Source organism: Phascolarctos cinereus, unplaced genomic scaffold, assembly GCF_003287225.1.
Source record: "Phascolarctos cinereus isolate Bilbo 61053 unplaced genomic scaffold, phaCin_HiC Scaffold_4;HRSCAF=312, whole genome shotgun sequence".
NCBI lineage: Eukaryota > Metazoa > Chordata > Mammalia > Diprotodontia > Phascolarctidae > Phascolarctos > Phascolarctos cinereus.
Window position 1 is genome coordinate 141046221 of NW_027555847.1, and position 14951 is coordinate 141061171.

The 14951-nt window shown below is 40.1% G+C and overlaps 1 protein-coding gene across 4 annotated transcripts in view; it reads right to left on the reverse strand.

Annotated features, from left to right (window-relative positions):
* The window catches only part of GRID2IP (Grid2 interacting protein), a 120152-nt gene that overhangs the window by 55916 nt on the left and 49285 nt on the right, over positions 1-14951 (reverse strand). For all 4 annotated transcript variants that reach the window (XM_020995448.2, XM_020995446.2, XM_020995447.2 and 1 more), the window contains exons 4-7: positions 9994-10063; positions 6867-6961; positions 4900-5083; positions 2464-2618 (exon numbers count right to left, since the gene is read on the reverse strand). In XM_020995448.2, the coding sequence (XP_020851107.2) occupies positions 2464-2618; positions 4900-5083; positions 6867-6961; positions 9994-10063 (504 nt within the window). The remainder of the gene's footprint in view (positions 1-2463; positions 2619-4899; positions 5084-6866; positions 6962-9993; positions 10064-14951) is intronic.

A 14951-nucleotide genomic window follows, 5' to 3' on the forward strand; every position in this document is an offset into this window, starting at 1 on the left:
CTAATGAGAAAAACTAAACTAAACTAAAAACCCTTAAGCCTGGTTTCTCTTGTTAAAGAGATCTTTCTATGCTTTTTGTTAAACTAGCATAAATCCAAAGCACAAAGGAGGCAAAACAATGATTGCTCTTGCTTAGAAAAATTGTTTTACGAATGTAACTCTAGTCTGAAAGCCCATTGGTATGGGGAGATCAACATCCTGGCCTGCATGAGGGGCAGAGTGGAGTTGGTGATACCAACAGCCTTTGGGACCGGAATTACACTAAAAGTCAATAGCAGAGAATCTAAGTATTGTCCAGATGAATTTTTTGTTCCCTGCCCTTTTACAAATACTTTGTGCTTTGCATGATTTTGGACAGAAAAACCTTATGTTAGAAGAGAGATAATATGTAAGTCTGTACTTCATTAGATTTTGGTTTTTATTAACAATTCCCTCGTGGTTCCAACCCTTTCCAACACTGAAACTGATTTCTTAAGCTTAATCTTTCTGGTCGTTGCCTGCCCCCCTTATCTGACAAACAATGAGATCATAGATAAATTACCCCTCTAAAAAGTTCAGCAATTAGGAAGGCGTTTTTTTTTTAAAACAGATCTAGACCCAAAGACTATTATTAAATTTTAAGACTAGCTTCTGATTGCATGATCCCCATGCGACACAGATCCCAAAAGCAGGGAAAACTAAGGGAAACTTCAAATTCCATATAAGGAAGAAAGATAACTTTCTGCATGTATGGGGAAAACAACTCTTCACCTGTGGGCTGCTGTGAACTTTGCACTTACATGGTAGGCTCAGTAGTGGGCCCAAAGCCAAAGGACCCTTGCCCCACCCCCGCACAGGAAGCAAGCTGGGATACCTCAGAAGCTGGGTTCCTACGTGAGACCAAAGACTAGTCAAAGGTATCTCATAATTTCATTTCAATAATCTTGGCTTCAAATATACGTTTTGCATGTGAGTTATCTTTAATTTTTTCGTGTGGCTGCTGACTTAGCAGCAAATGCTAGTAGCAGTTCTCTCCAAATGAATGCCTTTGTGGGGTAAGGAGGCAGCTAGGTCGTGCAGTGGATAGAGCACTAGGCCTGCAATCAGGAGGACCTGAGTTTAATCCAGTCTCAGACTGTATGACCCTGGGCAAGTCAATCTCTGTTTGCCTTAATCCACTGGAGAAGGAAATGGCAAACCACTCCAGTATTCTTGCCATGAAAACCCCAAAAGCACTGGTGTGCTATGGTCCATGGGGTTGTGAAGAGTTTGACGTGACTGGACAACAGTAGGAAAGACCAATAAGTCTCTGGAGCCCCAATTTATGCCTTTTCCTGTTAGAGCTCTCCCAAGAATGACCCAACCTGATGTTTGAATTTAGCATACATCATGGGATGGGACGCTACTGGTACTTCAGTGTTCTGAAGATGGAAACTGTTTCCTGAGGCTGTGAAGGAGGGAGCTACATTACCTGTGGCACGGGACAGGAGTACAGAGTTGAAATCCCTAATTCTTGCAGTGAATGGTACCATTCAAGTATCTCACTACTCCTTCTATGCTACTTTGCCTTCCATGACTAAGTTAAGTATCTCAATTCTTGGATACTTCTACCTTTGGCTGCATACTCATACCTCTGGCTACCAGGTCCTGTCCTAGGGCAGACACTCTCTTCTTCCCTAGTCCTCTTTGATCAGTAGATTTTAGATGGTTTTTGTTTACTTTGGGGAAAAAATTTAAAGTGGGCTATGAAAGGTTAATTCAAAGTTTACTGGATTAAGCAGAAGTTAGTCATACTTGCCAGGGAAAAAACCTCAGATGTGTGCAGCACAACTGTTTTTCTTCAGGAACACCCTGGCATGTGTGCCACTTCTGGCTTCATTCGTATTTACTTTGGGGCAAGCCCTCAGAACCAACAGCTATGACTCTACCCTGCACATAATTCATTACCTCATCATTTTATCCACCAGGGAAACATACAAGATCATGACTATATTACCTAATAAGTCTTTACTCTTGCTCCCAAAGTGTGCAAGAAGGATAATTTCTCCTGGAGCCCTACGAGGGTGGGGTGACTGAGGCTTTGCTCAAGGGAGTCAAATTTAGAAGGTGCTAGAAGCATTTATAGTCCTTTCACAGTATGGAAACAGTGGAGCTTAGCACATTTCCTTCCCAAACCCTGTCTACCCAGCCCCTGTTGAGATTCTCCTCAGTTCAACCCTACCTTGGCTCCATACCCCAGATCAATGGCTGATGCCACCCCAGGATCTCTAGTAGGAGACCATGTGCCCATATGGTATTGGCAAGCCTCTACAGTATCTTCCTTTGGAAAGTGCTAGGTGTGAGCATTTCATATTCAGAATCCTTCACACCCCAAGGGATAACCTAGCCTTGGATAGCCTAGCTTTCACATTCTTTTATACAGAAATATTCCCTCCAAGTAAAAAGGATTAGAGTCAGTTATGGATTCGGAATTTTGCTGCTCACCTGTCATAGACTTGTAGCCCAGAAACCGAGCGATCTTCTGCTGGCAATGTTCCTGCTCCTCATAGGTCAGCAACTGGTAGATGAACTGCCACAGGACGTGTTTGGCTGGAGTGTCCAGCACAGGGTAGATGTCCACAATGAGGGTATCAATGTTCCTGTTACAGAGAGGCAGTCATAGTTCTGCAAATGGGACTGAAAGAGACTTGAAAGGGAGCCCAGCTATGACCTGGGGTGAGAGGACAATAGAAGTTATATGTTTCCTCATACCTGTCTAGCCATCCCCGACCTGGAAGATACAGCCTGATGCCCTGGTCTGCTCTTTGGAGAACATATTTTCAGAGAGAGGATAGACTTGGAGCCCCCATAGACTGGATTGGTGCAAAATCCTCTTCCACAGAGCTTTTCTTACAAGTGTCCCTTCCTTATCCTAGAGACTGTTCTCTAGTTATGGGGAAAGGAGGACCATTCAAAGGTACTCACAGGTATGCAGTAACTTCCTTATCATCATAGACAATTCCTCTATAGTTCATGTCATGTTTTCTAGCTCATTCCCATGATCTATAGACAGATAAGATCCATGAAAGCTCCCCAAGGGACAATTATTCTTCCAGGACACAAACAGGTAAGACTAACCAGCAGGATTCAGATCCCATAGACAGGAATAAAAAAAAAGTCATGCAGTTCACACAAGAGGCAAGAAATGGATGAGGCTCTAGTGCTCTTATGGGTACAGAAGTTATACTGAGTCTTGGACCTGGTCCCAGTGTTATTCCCCCAAAGCATCCTAATGGCATTCCAAGTTCAGTCTCTTCATAACCAAGCAACTGGTCTATCACCAGAATCTGTGAGACCCTGACTGTAATCACTACACTAAAGGGTTAAAGGCAGGTAACTGACCCCACACTACTGATCACCATTCCCTTTGCACCTGTGTATGTTTTCCCTCTACAGACAACTACTACCTTATAGTGAGGGATGTGGCCACTCGAGCCTGCATCTGCGCAAGTCTTAATATGCACAGGCTACTTTCAGCTTGGAAGAGCCCTGGGAAAACCTAATAGGAAAGAAATAAGTTGGAAAAGGGACATCCCTCAGCTTCTAGTAAACTCTGGGAACGTGAGATGTTTCTGGGATTCCAGACGTGGATATGTAAGGTATATATACAGGCAAGTGGACTTCATATGCTAGAGCCAATAGGGAGGCATGCTCTATGTTGTATCCTGAAGTAAATAGTAAGAAAGATTCCAGAGGAAAAGAGAAAAATTAGAGAGATGGAGAAGCTTCAGTAAAATATGAAGACTCCTGCTTGAAGAACAGGAAGGAATTTTTAACATCCTAATAGACCCTCCTAGTTAATGAGCTTTGATGCCTGCTGAAATTAGGGGAAGGAGCCAGGCCCTGTGCTAAGCACTTTTACAAACATTTCATTTGATCCTCACAACAACCCTTCAAGGTAGGTACTATTATTAACCTCATTATAAAGTTGAGAAAACTGAGGCACACAGAGGTTAAGTTCAGGGTCACACAGCTAGTAAGTGTCTGAGGCCAGATTTGAACTCTAAGTATTTTTCTCAGAACGGAACAATAAAAAAACCCAAACAAACAAAACACTGAACTCAGTAACCAGGAGTTCTGAGTTCTGGTCTTGGACCCCTCATGAATTTGTCCATGACTCTGGACAAGTCACTTTGCTTCTTGGGCCTCGGTTTTGTCCTCTGTAAAATAAGCACTTGGACTTCCAGCTCCATCTAACATTTGGATCTCTAGGTTATAAAGGCCTCTTCAAGCCATAACTTTCTCTGAGGCTGCTACTAACTGTCAGCAGCAATGGCAAGGATAGATAGTGGAAAGCGCACCAGGCTTGGAGTCAGAAAGACCTGTGTCCAAATCTGGCTTCTGACACTTAATCACTGTGTGCCCATGGGCCCAAAACCCGTTTCTTGATCTGTAAAATGGGGATAATAATCATTGTGGTATCTAACTTACAGAGTTGTGAGGTTCAAATGAGAAAATGTATGTAAAGCGCTTCGTAAGTCTTACGTTGGGATGTGTGCATCAGCTTTTGTTACATCGTATGTTTGAAAGTCCCTTTGGCCTTGGCCTTGACATTCTCTGCTGAGGGGCCCTCCCAGCTCTGACATCCTGATTCCATGAATTCTAGGGATCTTGTCTATGGTTCCAAAGGACTGCTCCCCCTCAGTGGAGATCTCCAAGATGCACTGAAAGGGAAGAGGGAGGATGAGGCTCTGGCTTCCGTCTGGTGTTCTCTAGAATCAGCAGCCAGAGCAGCCACTAGGTCTCCAACAAAAGAACTTTGTGAGGACACTGACCACTAGGGTCAGGGAAAGAAATGGATATTCACATGCTGCCTCCTCTCCTCCCTCCCAAGCCCGCCCACCAGGTCCCAAAGAGGCAGCAGATTGAGGGCAGGACTACCTGTGTTGGAAGAAGCATTCCAGGGCTCTGCAGATGGTATAGCGTTCTGAAGGGGTCAGCAAGTGCTCCAACTGCTGGCTGAAGGTTTTGCCCTGGATTCGAATGCTTCCAGGCAAGATCTCTGCCACCCACTGCAGGGAAGTCAGTGCTGAGGAAGGGTTGGGAGAATCCAGAGAATCTGAGTCTGAGCATATACAAGGAAACAAAAAATGGGCATGTGTTAAGAAGCAAATGGCATTTTTTTTTCCCATCCAGGACTTGCCTGTTATTATTGCTCTAGGGGCCAGGGAAACAAAGGGCCCTCCTGACAATCCCCTTAGATCTCCCATGCCCAGGTTAAAAGCAGCCTGCTGGCTTGGTCAGAGGAAGAAGGGGCCAGGAAGAGAGCCCCCTAGTCCCAATCAATTAACCATTTAAGAAGTGCCAATATGCACTAGGCTCTGGAGATATGTGTACAAAGAATGAAACAATAAAGGGGAGCAGGAGGAGACCACAAGTACATATAAAATATATAGCATAAATAAATTGGCGTCTTAATGGAAGAGAAGGACTATATAAGAGAGAGTAAAAATGGATTACATTCCAGTCACGGAGGATGACCAGTACAAGAAAGTGGGTATCTCTCCTACTCCTTGAAAAGAGAGTTGGTCCTCAGTGAAAGTGGGAAGTCAGGGTCTTTAATGCTCTCCTACCTCTCTCCTTTTCCTCCTAAGACTTTCTTGCTGCTTTCCAGGTACTTGATTCCTGCTCTATGCTGGTTGTCAATTCACTGCAGCTCAGGTATTACATAGATAAAGTAGCTTAAGGTTTGACCTTCCTCACTCTGGTGAATGTGCATCTCAGCAACAGACAGGGAATTTAATTAAAATTAGGAGATTACAAACCCTTTGGGGTTAGGTTAGTCCCCTCTTCCCCAGAATGGGGTAGGGAGAGGAGAAAAGGGAACCCACTTTGCAGACTAGTATTCTAAAATTCCTTCCAACCAGAGAGACCCAGATAAAGCGCCATGGTTTCTTCCCCTGGTGCATAAGGGAGATGGAGGTAGGATGGAGGGAGGGAGAAGAATGAGGGGGATGTCATAGTCTATGCTAGATGCACTAGTCTGTATAAAGTCAGCTTAGCTACTTCCTCAAACAGGATCAGCCTGACATTACAGGGCAGACGAAAGCAGGGAAGAAGGAAATGAATTGTGGTAGGGAAAAAAAAGAGTCTCTGGAGACTAGTCTGGGAGAAGAGTAGGTTACATTTTGACATAAGGGATTTTGTTAATTTTATTTTAAAGATCTGTGATTTCATCTGTGCTGAGCACAACTTTTGCTGACCAATCTCAACCCCTCTTCACCTTAGAAGATGAGTTCAGTGGACAAAGAAAAATTATTTCTATGGAGTCAGACTTTTTGGTTATAGCCAACAGAGCTCTGGACTTAAAGTCAGGAAATTCTGAGTTCAAATTTGACTTCAGATTTTTCTTAGCTGTGTGATCCTGGGCAACTTCTCTGTGCCTCAGTTTACTTATCTGAATAATGGGGATAATAATAATACCTACCTCCCACAGTTTTTGTAAGAATTAAATAAGATAATTTATAAAAAGTAGTCTTCAAGCCTTAAAGTGCTATATAAATGTCAACTACTATTGTCATTATTATTATTATTATTATTATTATTTTTATTATTATTATTATTATTAGCTGGGCTGGTCCTCCCTCAATAGGCACATAGCACCCCTGCTGGAAACCTTTCCAGCTTGGTAAGCCTTAGGAGAATTTATCCTTCACTGGCATAGAGAGCCCTGGGACCACCTCCATTCCATAATAAGGATGTTCGTGAAGGTGATACTAAGTTAATAACCTCCAAATTATATACTGTCATTTATGTAATTCCCATCTCCATAGTCAATCAATAGCTTGATCACTTTGGGAAGCAATACTGAGCATTCCTTCATAGAGGGCAAGAGAGAAGAATCTTACCACTGGGGAATGGGACCAATCCTTCTTCGACCACAAGAGTTGGCATTGCCCCACTGCCCTGCAACATGGACACCACCTTGTCATGAGAGCAGTTCCTGCAAAAGTGAAGGAGAAAATTGCCTTATATCCACCCCATGTCACTTGTGGAGTTAGAGGCAGCAGATGTGAAATGGGAGACACTGACTGGCAAAATCTCAGGGAAACTCAATCCTGGCTATATCTCTCTGCTTCCCAGACTGACCCCAATGCCTCTGATCACTTTTCCTCACACCACAGAAGTGTTACTTCTCTTCTCACTTTTGTGCAACATGTAGAGAGAATGCTACTCGTTCTCTCTAGATGAGGCCTTGTCTCCATTACCAAGAAGTCTCTCCCAGAGAAGTCAGAGGGCCCCTGTGTCCTGGCACCAGTGTGTGGTAGCTATGACCAATCCTACAGGGATGTTTACCTTTGACACCACAACCTAGCTAATCCCACTCTGCCCCAGTGTCAGTAGCCAGTCTCTCTCTGCTTTTCTCTTTCCCCTTGTCATCAGCTCTCAAGTGCTTAATTTTCATTTTCACACAAATGTCTATATATCTATGCATCCACACTCAGTCTCTTGTGAACTGCAGTCCTGCATACCCTCGGTATGTCCAGACCTACCAAGAAGTCCAACAGAAATCTCCAACTCAATAAGCTCAAAACTGAACTCATCTTCCCATCCCATACCCACCCCAACCTTGGGGACATCTTCAATTCCTCGCTCTGTCCCAAGTCTGATTGATTTTTACTTCCATAACACCTCTTGCACATATCCTCTTCTCTCTACTCACTTGGCCACCACCCTAGTTCAAAACCTCAATCAATCAGCATTTATTAATTGCCCACTGTGTGCCAGGTACTGTGCTAGTTGATGGGGACATCCTGCTTCTCAAATGGAGCATTGAAATGGCCTCCTAACTGATCTCCCTGCTGCAAGTCTCTCTCCTTTCCAATCCATCCTTCACACAGTAGCCAAAGTGATTTTCCAAAAGCCACCACACCACTTCCCTACTCAATAAACTCTCGAGGTTCCCTATTACCTCCACGATCAAATGCAAACACCTCTCTTATTTAAAACTCTTTACAATCTGGCCCAACCTTCCGGACTTATTATTCATTATTCCCCTTCGCACACTCTATGGTCCAGCCAAAGTGGCCTTGTTACCGTTCCCTATCCATGACACCTCCACCTCTTGTCCCTGTGTCTTTGCAATAGCTGTCTCCCATGCCTGGAATGCTGCCCCTCCCCTCTTCTGTCTCAAAGACTCTCTGGCTTCCCTTAGAGCTTAGCCCAAGTGCTACCTCCTACAAGAAGCCTACACCGAGCTCCCTACTTGCTAGAGTGCCTCCAAATTACTTTGTATTTATTTTGTATACATTTTCTAGTAATCTTCTGTGCACATATGCTTTTTCTTCAATGAAATGTAAGCTCCTTGAGGACAGGGTCTGTTTCATTTTTAACTTCTGTGTCCTCCATGCCTAGCAGAGTAGCTGGCATGCTTATATGTATGAATGAATGAATGAAGTGAGTGATATAACCCACCTATCATGTGTAACTTGAGAAAGTCATTTATTTTTGGTCCTATGTCTAGATGCATTGACTAGAAAAGTTGCATGTCATGTCCAGCCATAGTTCTCAGCCTAGTACCAGGACTTATATAGATGCCTCTATATAAGCTATTCACTTATAAGATTAACCTATATCTGAGAACCCCAATCTCAGACATCCAGAATTATTTATTCCTGAGATCAGAGATAGCGTTTCTTGGTAATATATCAGAAGAAAGGGTTCAGGGAGCTCTCAACATCTTTGGCCATGGTGTGATCTGTTAAAAATAAAAGTGGGGAATTAAGGCTCTTCTATAACTGTAGGACCTTGAATGCCACCACCATCTAGGACCAAAATTCCTTACCTCAATATCTGATTGGATGGCCCAGTTGATAGGAATGAAAAAAAAAACCATTCACCAAACATGACCTCTGGAGCCAATTTGGTACAGATTTAAATGGGTGATGAATAGAAAAAGACCTTTCAGACTTCCCAAGGCCTATCAGAATATTCTATTATGTCATTTGAGTTGTGCAATGCCATGAGACTTTCATAGACTCACGATTTCATTGCTCCAAGATTGCTGGACAATAGGGTGGTGATTTATCTAACAATCCTCACCCTTACCTACTCCTGTGCCCAATAGTCCAAACAGACATCTGTCAATGCCTATATCAACATTTACTATTTTTCAAACTAGAGAAATGCCAAATTGAGAAGACTGTCTACCCACCTTCCCTGTTGAGGTCAATTTGAAGATAATTGTTCAGTCAACCCTGTACTAAACACTATGGAGGATACAAAACCTCTCTACAACCCTCTCTTTTCAGGAACTTTATAATGTAGTTTAGAAAATAATGCACATGAAATAATTAGCAAATGCAAGACCACATTGTCTAAGTGCTGGATTGTGTGGTATAGCCTCTAAGTGTTACAGGAATTCATAAGAAAGGGAAATTACTGAGGGCTGAGTCAGAAAAGGTCTTGGAGCATGAACTGGATTTTTCTAGGGGGAGAGCAGAGGGAGCACATGGCAGGCGAGAAAGATATTGGGTGAGGTGGCTTTATTAGAGTACACAATGCATGTTGGGGAGCAGTGGAAGATGAGAAAATGGAGGCTAGATTACAGAGGGTTCTGATAGATAGAGAAGTTTGGAGTTAATGTGATGTACATTTGGGAGCCATCTTGGTCTCTCAAGCAAGAGAAAGTGACATGATGAAATAAATGCCTTATGAAAATTAATGTAGTGGTAGCATGAAGGATGGATGGGAGAGGTGAGAAACTAGAGTCAGAGAGGTTAGTTGGGAGGCTGTTGTAGTAATCCAGCCTTGAAATGGAAACCTGGACTAGAATGGTAACAGTGGAAATGGAACTGATACAAAAGACATTCTGAAGGAAAAACTGATAGCTGAAACTGGAATTTAAGTGATGGAAGACAAAGAGCAAGACTTTGAGACTGGATAAATGACAATTAATAAATCATGGCATCACTAAGTGAAACAGGGATAGCCTGATCACTTTGGGAAACATTGGTTTAATCAACAGCCTCTGACCTCATATCCAATCCATTAAGGAATAAGATGCGGTCCCCAGGCTTGAGGGAAGCGTTTTCAGCTGGACTCCCTGAAATCAAGAGGAAAAACACGTATGTTAATTGTATGGCCTTCTATACTGCAGCAAAATTCTCAGGTAATACATAACAACTGTCCCTAGGAAAGTTAACAATTCCGTCCAGGCACGCTCTGTGTGCTTTGGAGATATAATAATAAGAACAATAAAAATAACCACAACCATCACAACAATAATAATAATAATAGCTAATATTGATATAGGGCTTACTGTGTGCCAAGCACTGTGCTAAGCACTTCATAATTATTATCTCATTTGATCTTTACAATAACCCTAAGAGGTAGGTGCTATTATTATCCCTGTTTTACAGATGAGGAAATTGAGCCATAGAGAGTTTAAGTGACTTGCTCAGAGTCATACCATTAGCAAGTGCTTAAGCAGGATTTGAACTCAGATCTTTTAGACTGCAAGTACAGCACTCTATCCAAGAATTTCAGAGTTAGAAGGAACCTCAGAGTCCAGCGAGTTCAGGGGTGGGGAACCTGCACCCTCAAGGCCACATGTGGCCTTCTTGGTTCTTGGGTGCAGCCCTTTGACTGAATCCAAATTTTGTAGAACAACTCCTTTTTTTAAGGGGATTTGTTCTGTGAAATCTGGATTCAGTCAGAAAGATGCACTTGAGGTCCTAGAGGGCCACATGTTCCCCACCTGGGTACAGACCAACATCTTACATTATATATCAAGATAAGGTCAAAAATGGGCACAAAATTTAGACATAAAGGGTGATACTATATTAGGGGAGGATGGAATAGTTTACCTATCAGATCTATGGATAAGGGAAGAATTTAGGACCAAATAAGAGATAGAAAGCATTATGAAATGTAAAATAGATAATTTGAACATATTAAACTTAAAAGTTTTTGCACAAACAAAACCAATATTGACAACCATGATTAGAAGGAAAGCAGAAAGCTGGGGGAAAAAAAATTTTATCGTTAAGTGTCTGTGATAACAGGCTCATTTCTCAAATATGTAGAGAACAAAGTCAAATTTAAAAGAATATAAGTCATTCTTGAATTGATAAAGGGTCAAAGGATATGAACAGGTAGTTTCCAGATAAAGAAATCAAAGCTATCTATAGTCATATGAAAAAATGCTCTAAATCATTATGGATTAGAGAAATGCAAATTAAAACAACTCTGAAATACATCTATAAATTGGCTAATATGACAGAAAAGGAAAATGATAAATGTTGGAGGGGATGTGGGAAAATTGGGACACTAATGTACTATTGGTGGAAGTGTGAACTGATCCAACCATTCTGGAGAGCAATTTGGAAGTATGCCATAAGGCACAATATTTATGTGCATATGCACATAAATTGTGCATACCCCTTGATCCAGCAATACCACCACTAGGTCTGTACCCCAAAGAGATTTTAAAAAAAAAAGGAAAAAAGACCTATTTGTACAAAAATATTTATACTAGGTCTTTTTGTATTGGCCAAGAATTGGGAATTGAGGGGATGCCCATCAATTGGGAATGGTTGAATAAACTGTGGTAGATGATTGCAATAAAATACTATTTTGCTATAAGAAATGACGAGCAGGCAGATTTCAGAAAACCTGGAAAGACTTACATGAACTGATGCAAAGTGAGGTGAGTAGAACCAGAACACTGTATACAGCAACAGCAATACTGTATGATTAATTGTGAATGACTTCACTCTTCTCAGCAATACAATGATCCAAGACAATTCCAAAGGACTGATGAAAAATGATGAAAAATGCTATCTACATCCAGAGAAAGAATTGATGGAATCTGAATGCAGATCTAAGTATACTATTTTTCACTTTCTTTATTTTTTTCATGTTTTTTTTCCTGGTTTGTGTCTTCTTTCACAACTCGACAAATATGGAAATATGTTTTGCATGACTGCACATATATAATCTATGTCAAATTGCTTACTGTCTCAAGGAGGGAAGATAGAGGGAAGGGAGGGAGAGAGAGAATTTGGAACTCAAAGTTTTAGAAAAACGATTATTAAAATTCTTTTTACACGTAATTGGGAAAAAATATTATTAAAGTAAAAATTTTATTTAAATTTGTAAGAAAGGAAGTGAGCAGAACCAGAAGAATATTGTATACAGGAATAGCAATATTGTATGATGATCAACTATGAATGACTTTGCTATTCTCAGTAATACAATGATCCAAGACAATTCCAAAGGACTCATGATGAAAAATGCTATCTACATCCAAAGAAAGAACTGATAGAATCTGAATGCAGATTGAAGCATACTAATTTCACTTTCTTTATTTTTTATGGTGGATTATTTTTTTGGTCTGTGTTTTCTTTTGCAAAATGAGTAATATGTAAATATGTTTTGCATGAGAACACATGTATAACCTATATCAAATTGCTTACTGTCTCAGGGATGAGGGAGAGGAAGGAGGGGGAGAATTTGGAACCCAACATTTTAAAAATAAATGTTAAAAAATTGTTTTATATGTAGCTGGTAAAAGATAATAAAATATTATTTAAAAAAATAAAATGTACATAAAAGAAGAAAAGGAAGTTCAGAAAGAAGCATAGACAAACAGGACAATTTTGAAAGCATTAGAATTATATATATGCATACATACAGATAAATACACTACACAATATATTACCCTATATTTCTACTATATATTATACATAATATGTATTAAATTATAGATTTTTTAAAGTGAATGGCATAAAGTGGAGATTTACGATTTCATATGCAATGTTCTTTTTGTGTTTTGCTATGTATATTAAATATTCTCTTTTTTGGTGTTTAGTTTCAGAATTCTTTAAAAAAAATTGTAAAGGAAATAAAAGAAACTGAATAGTATGAAATTATAATGCCCAAACTTGTCCTCAAAAAAGAGATATGAGATGACGCCTCCCCAACTTCTTTGCAGAGGTGTGGCACCATAGGCACAGAATACTGCATACAATGTCAGACTCTTCCATTATATTGGTTGGTTTGGATGAAATTTGTTTTCCTTTTATTCTTTTTTACAATGATGACATAGTAAATTTGGAAATGTAGGAGATCTAAAAATAAAAGATGTCAAAATTTTATTTAAAAATTTTTTTAAAAAGGAAAAAATAGAAGAATTCATGACCAAACAGGAGATAGAGAACATTATGAAAAGCAAAATGGATAATTTTGATTACATTAAATTGAAAAGTTTTTGCACAAACAAAGCCAATGCAACTAAGATTAGAAGGAAGGTAGATAACTGGGAAAGAATTTTTACAACCAGTCTTTCTGATAAAGGCCTCATTTCTAAAATATATAGAGAATTAAGACAAATTTATAAGAACACAAGCCATTCCCCAATTGATAAATGGTCAAAGGATATGAACAGGCAGTTCTCAGATGAAGAAATTAAAGCCATCTATAGTCATATGAAAAAATGCTCTAAATCATTATTGATTAGAGAAATGCAAATCAAAACAACTCTGAGGCACCACATCACACCTATCAGATTGGCCAACATGACAAAACAGGAAAATGATAAATGTTGGACAAGATGTGGGAAAATAGGAACACTAATGCATTGTTGGTGGAGTTGTGAAATGATTCAACCATTTTGGAGAACAATTTGGAACTATGCCCAAAGGGCTACAAAAATGTGCATACCCTTTGATCCAGCAATAGCACTTCTAGGGCTATATCCCAAAGAGATCAAACAAATGGGAAAAGGACCCACATGTACAAAAATATTCATAGCAGCTCTTTTTGTGGTGGCAAAGAATTGGAAATTGAGAGGATGCCCATCAATTGGGGAACGGATGAGCAAGTTGTGGCGCATATGAATGTAATGCAATACTATTGTGCTATAAGAAATAATGAACAGGCTGACTTCAGAAAAACCTGGGAAGACGTATATAGTCTGATGCTGAGTGAAGTGAGCAGAACCAAGAGGACTTTGTATACAATAGCAGCCACGTTATGCAATGACTAAGAATGTTAAACTGAACCCTTCTCAGCATTATGAGGATCTAAGACATCTCCAGAGGCCTCGGGATGGAAAATGCTGTCCACATCCAAAGAAAGAACTATGGAAGCCGAATCGCTCTCACTTATTTTTACCTTCAGTTGAGTTTTGTTTCATCTTTCTGATGGTTCCTCCTATTGGTTTTAATTTTTACTTACAACTTCACTAATGTGAAAATATGTTTAATGGGTATGTAAATGTAAAGCCTATGACAGATTGTGTGCCGTCTTGGGGAGGGTGGGGGGGGGAGAAAAAGGGAGAAAAAATTTTCAACTCAAAAGCGTATGGAAAAAAAATTTAAAAAAATTTTTTTAAATTGCACAAAAAAAGGAAAAAATAAAGAAGCACATCTGTATTAGTGGAGGTTTGGCGTTCATTGTTATTGTTCGAAAAGAAAAGCAATCCATGTCTTCTTTGGAAAAGGGAAGGAATGTGCATATTGGATTCCCTACTTCCCTCAAGACTGAAATCTAATTTTTTTCTCCCTATATGGCAGACCACACAGTGATAGCCCCCATCAGATGCTTACTTGGGAAAAAGAACATGGCTTACTTAGGCCCAGCAAAAGAAGTTGTCAAAGGAAATTGTGCAAATGACAGCAAAAAAAAAAACAAAAACAAAAACAAAAAAAATGATGAATGGGTTAAAAAACATATCATATGAAGAAAGGTGAAGAGTCAAAACAAGTTATATTTCCTGAAAATGATAATGTTGAGTGGAGGCTTAACTGTCTTTCAAAACTATTATGTAAAAAATTGTAGGCAATTATTTCTCCACTTTTTGGGGACAGAACCAGAAATCGACAAAATACGTTTAAATTGAAGTAGGCTTAATTGGAGTCACCATTTTCTCAAAACTGGGGGGCTTGTAACATCATAGCATCATAGATTTGGAGTTGGACAAGATCTTA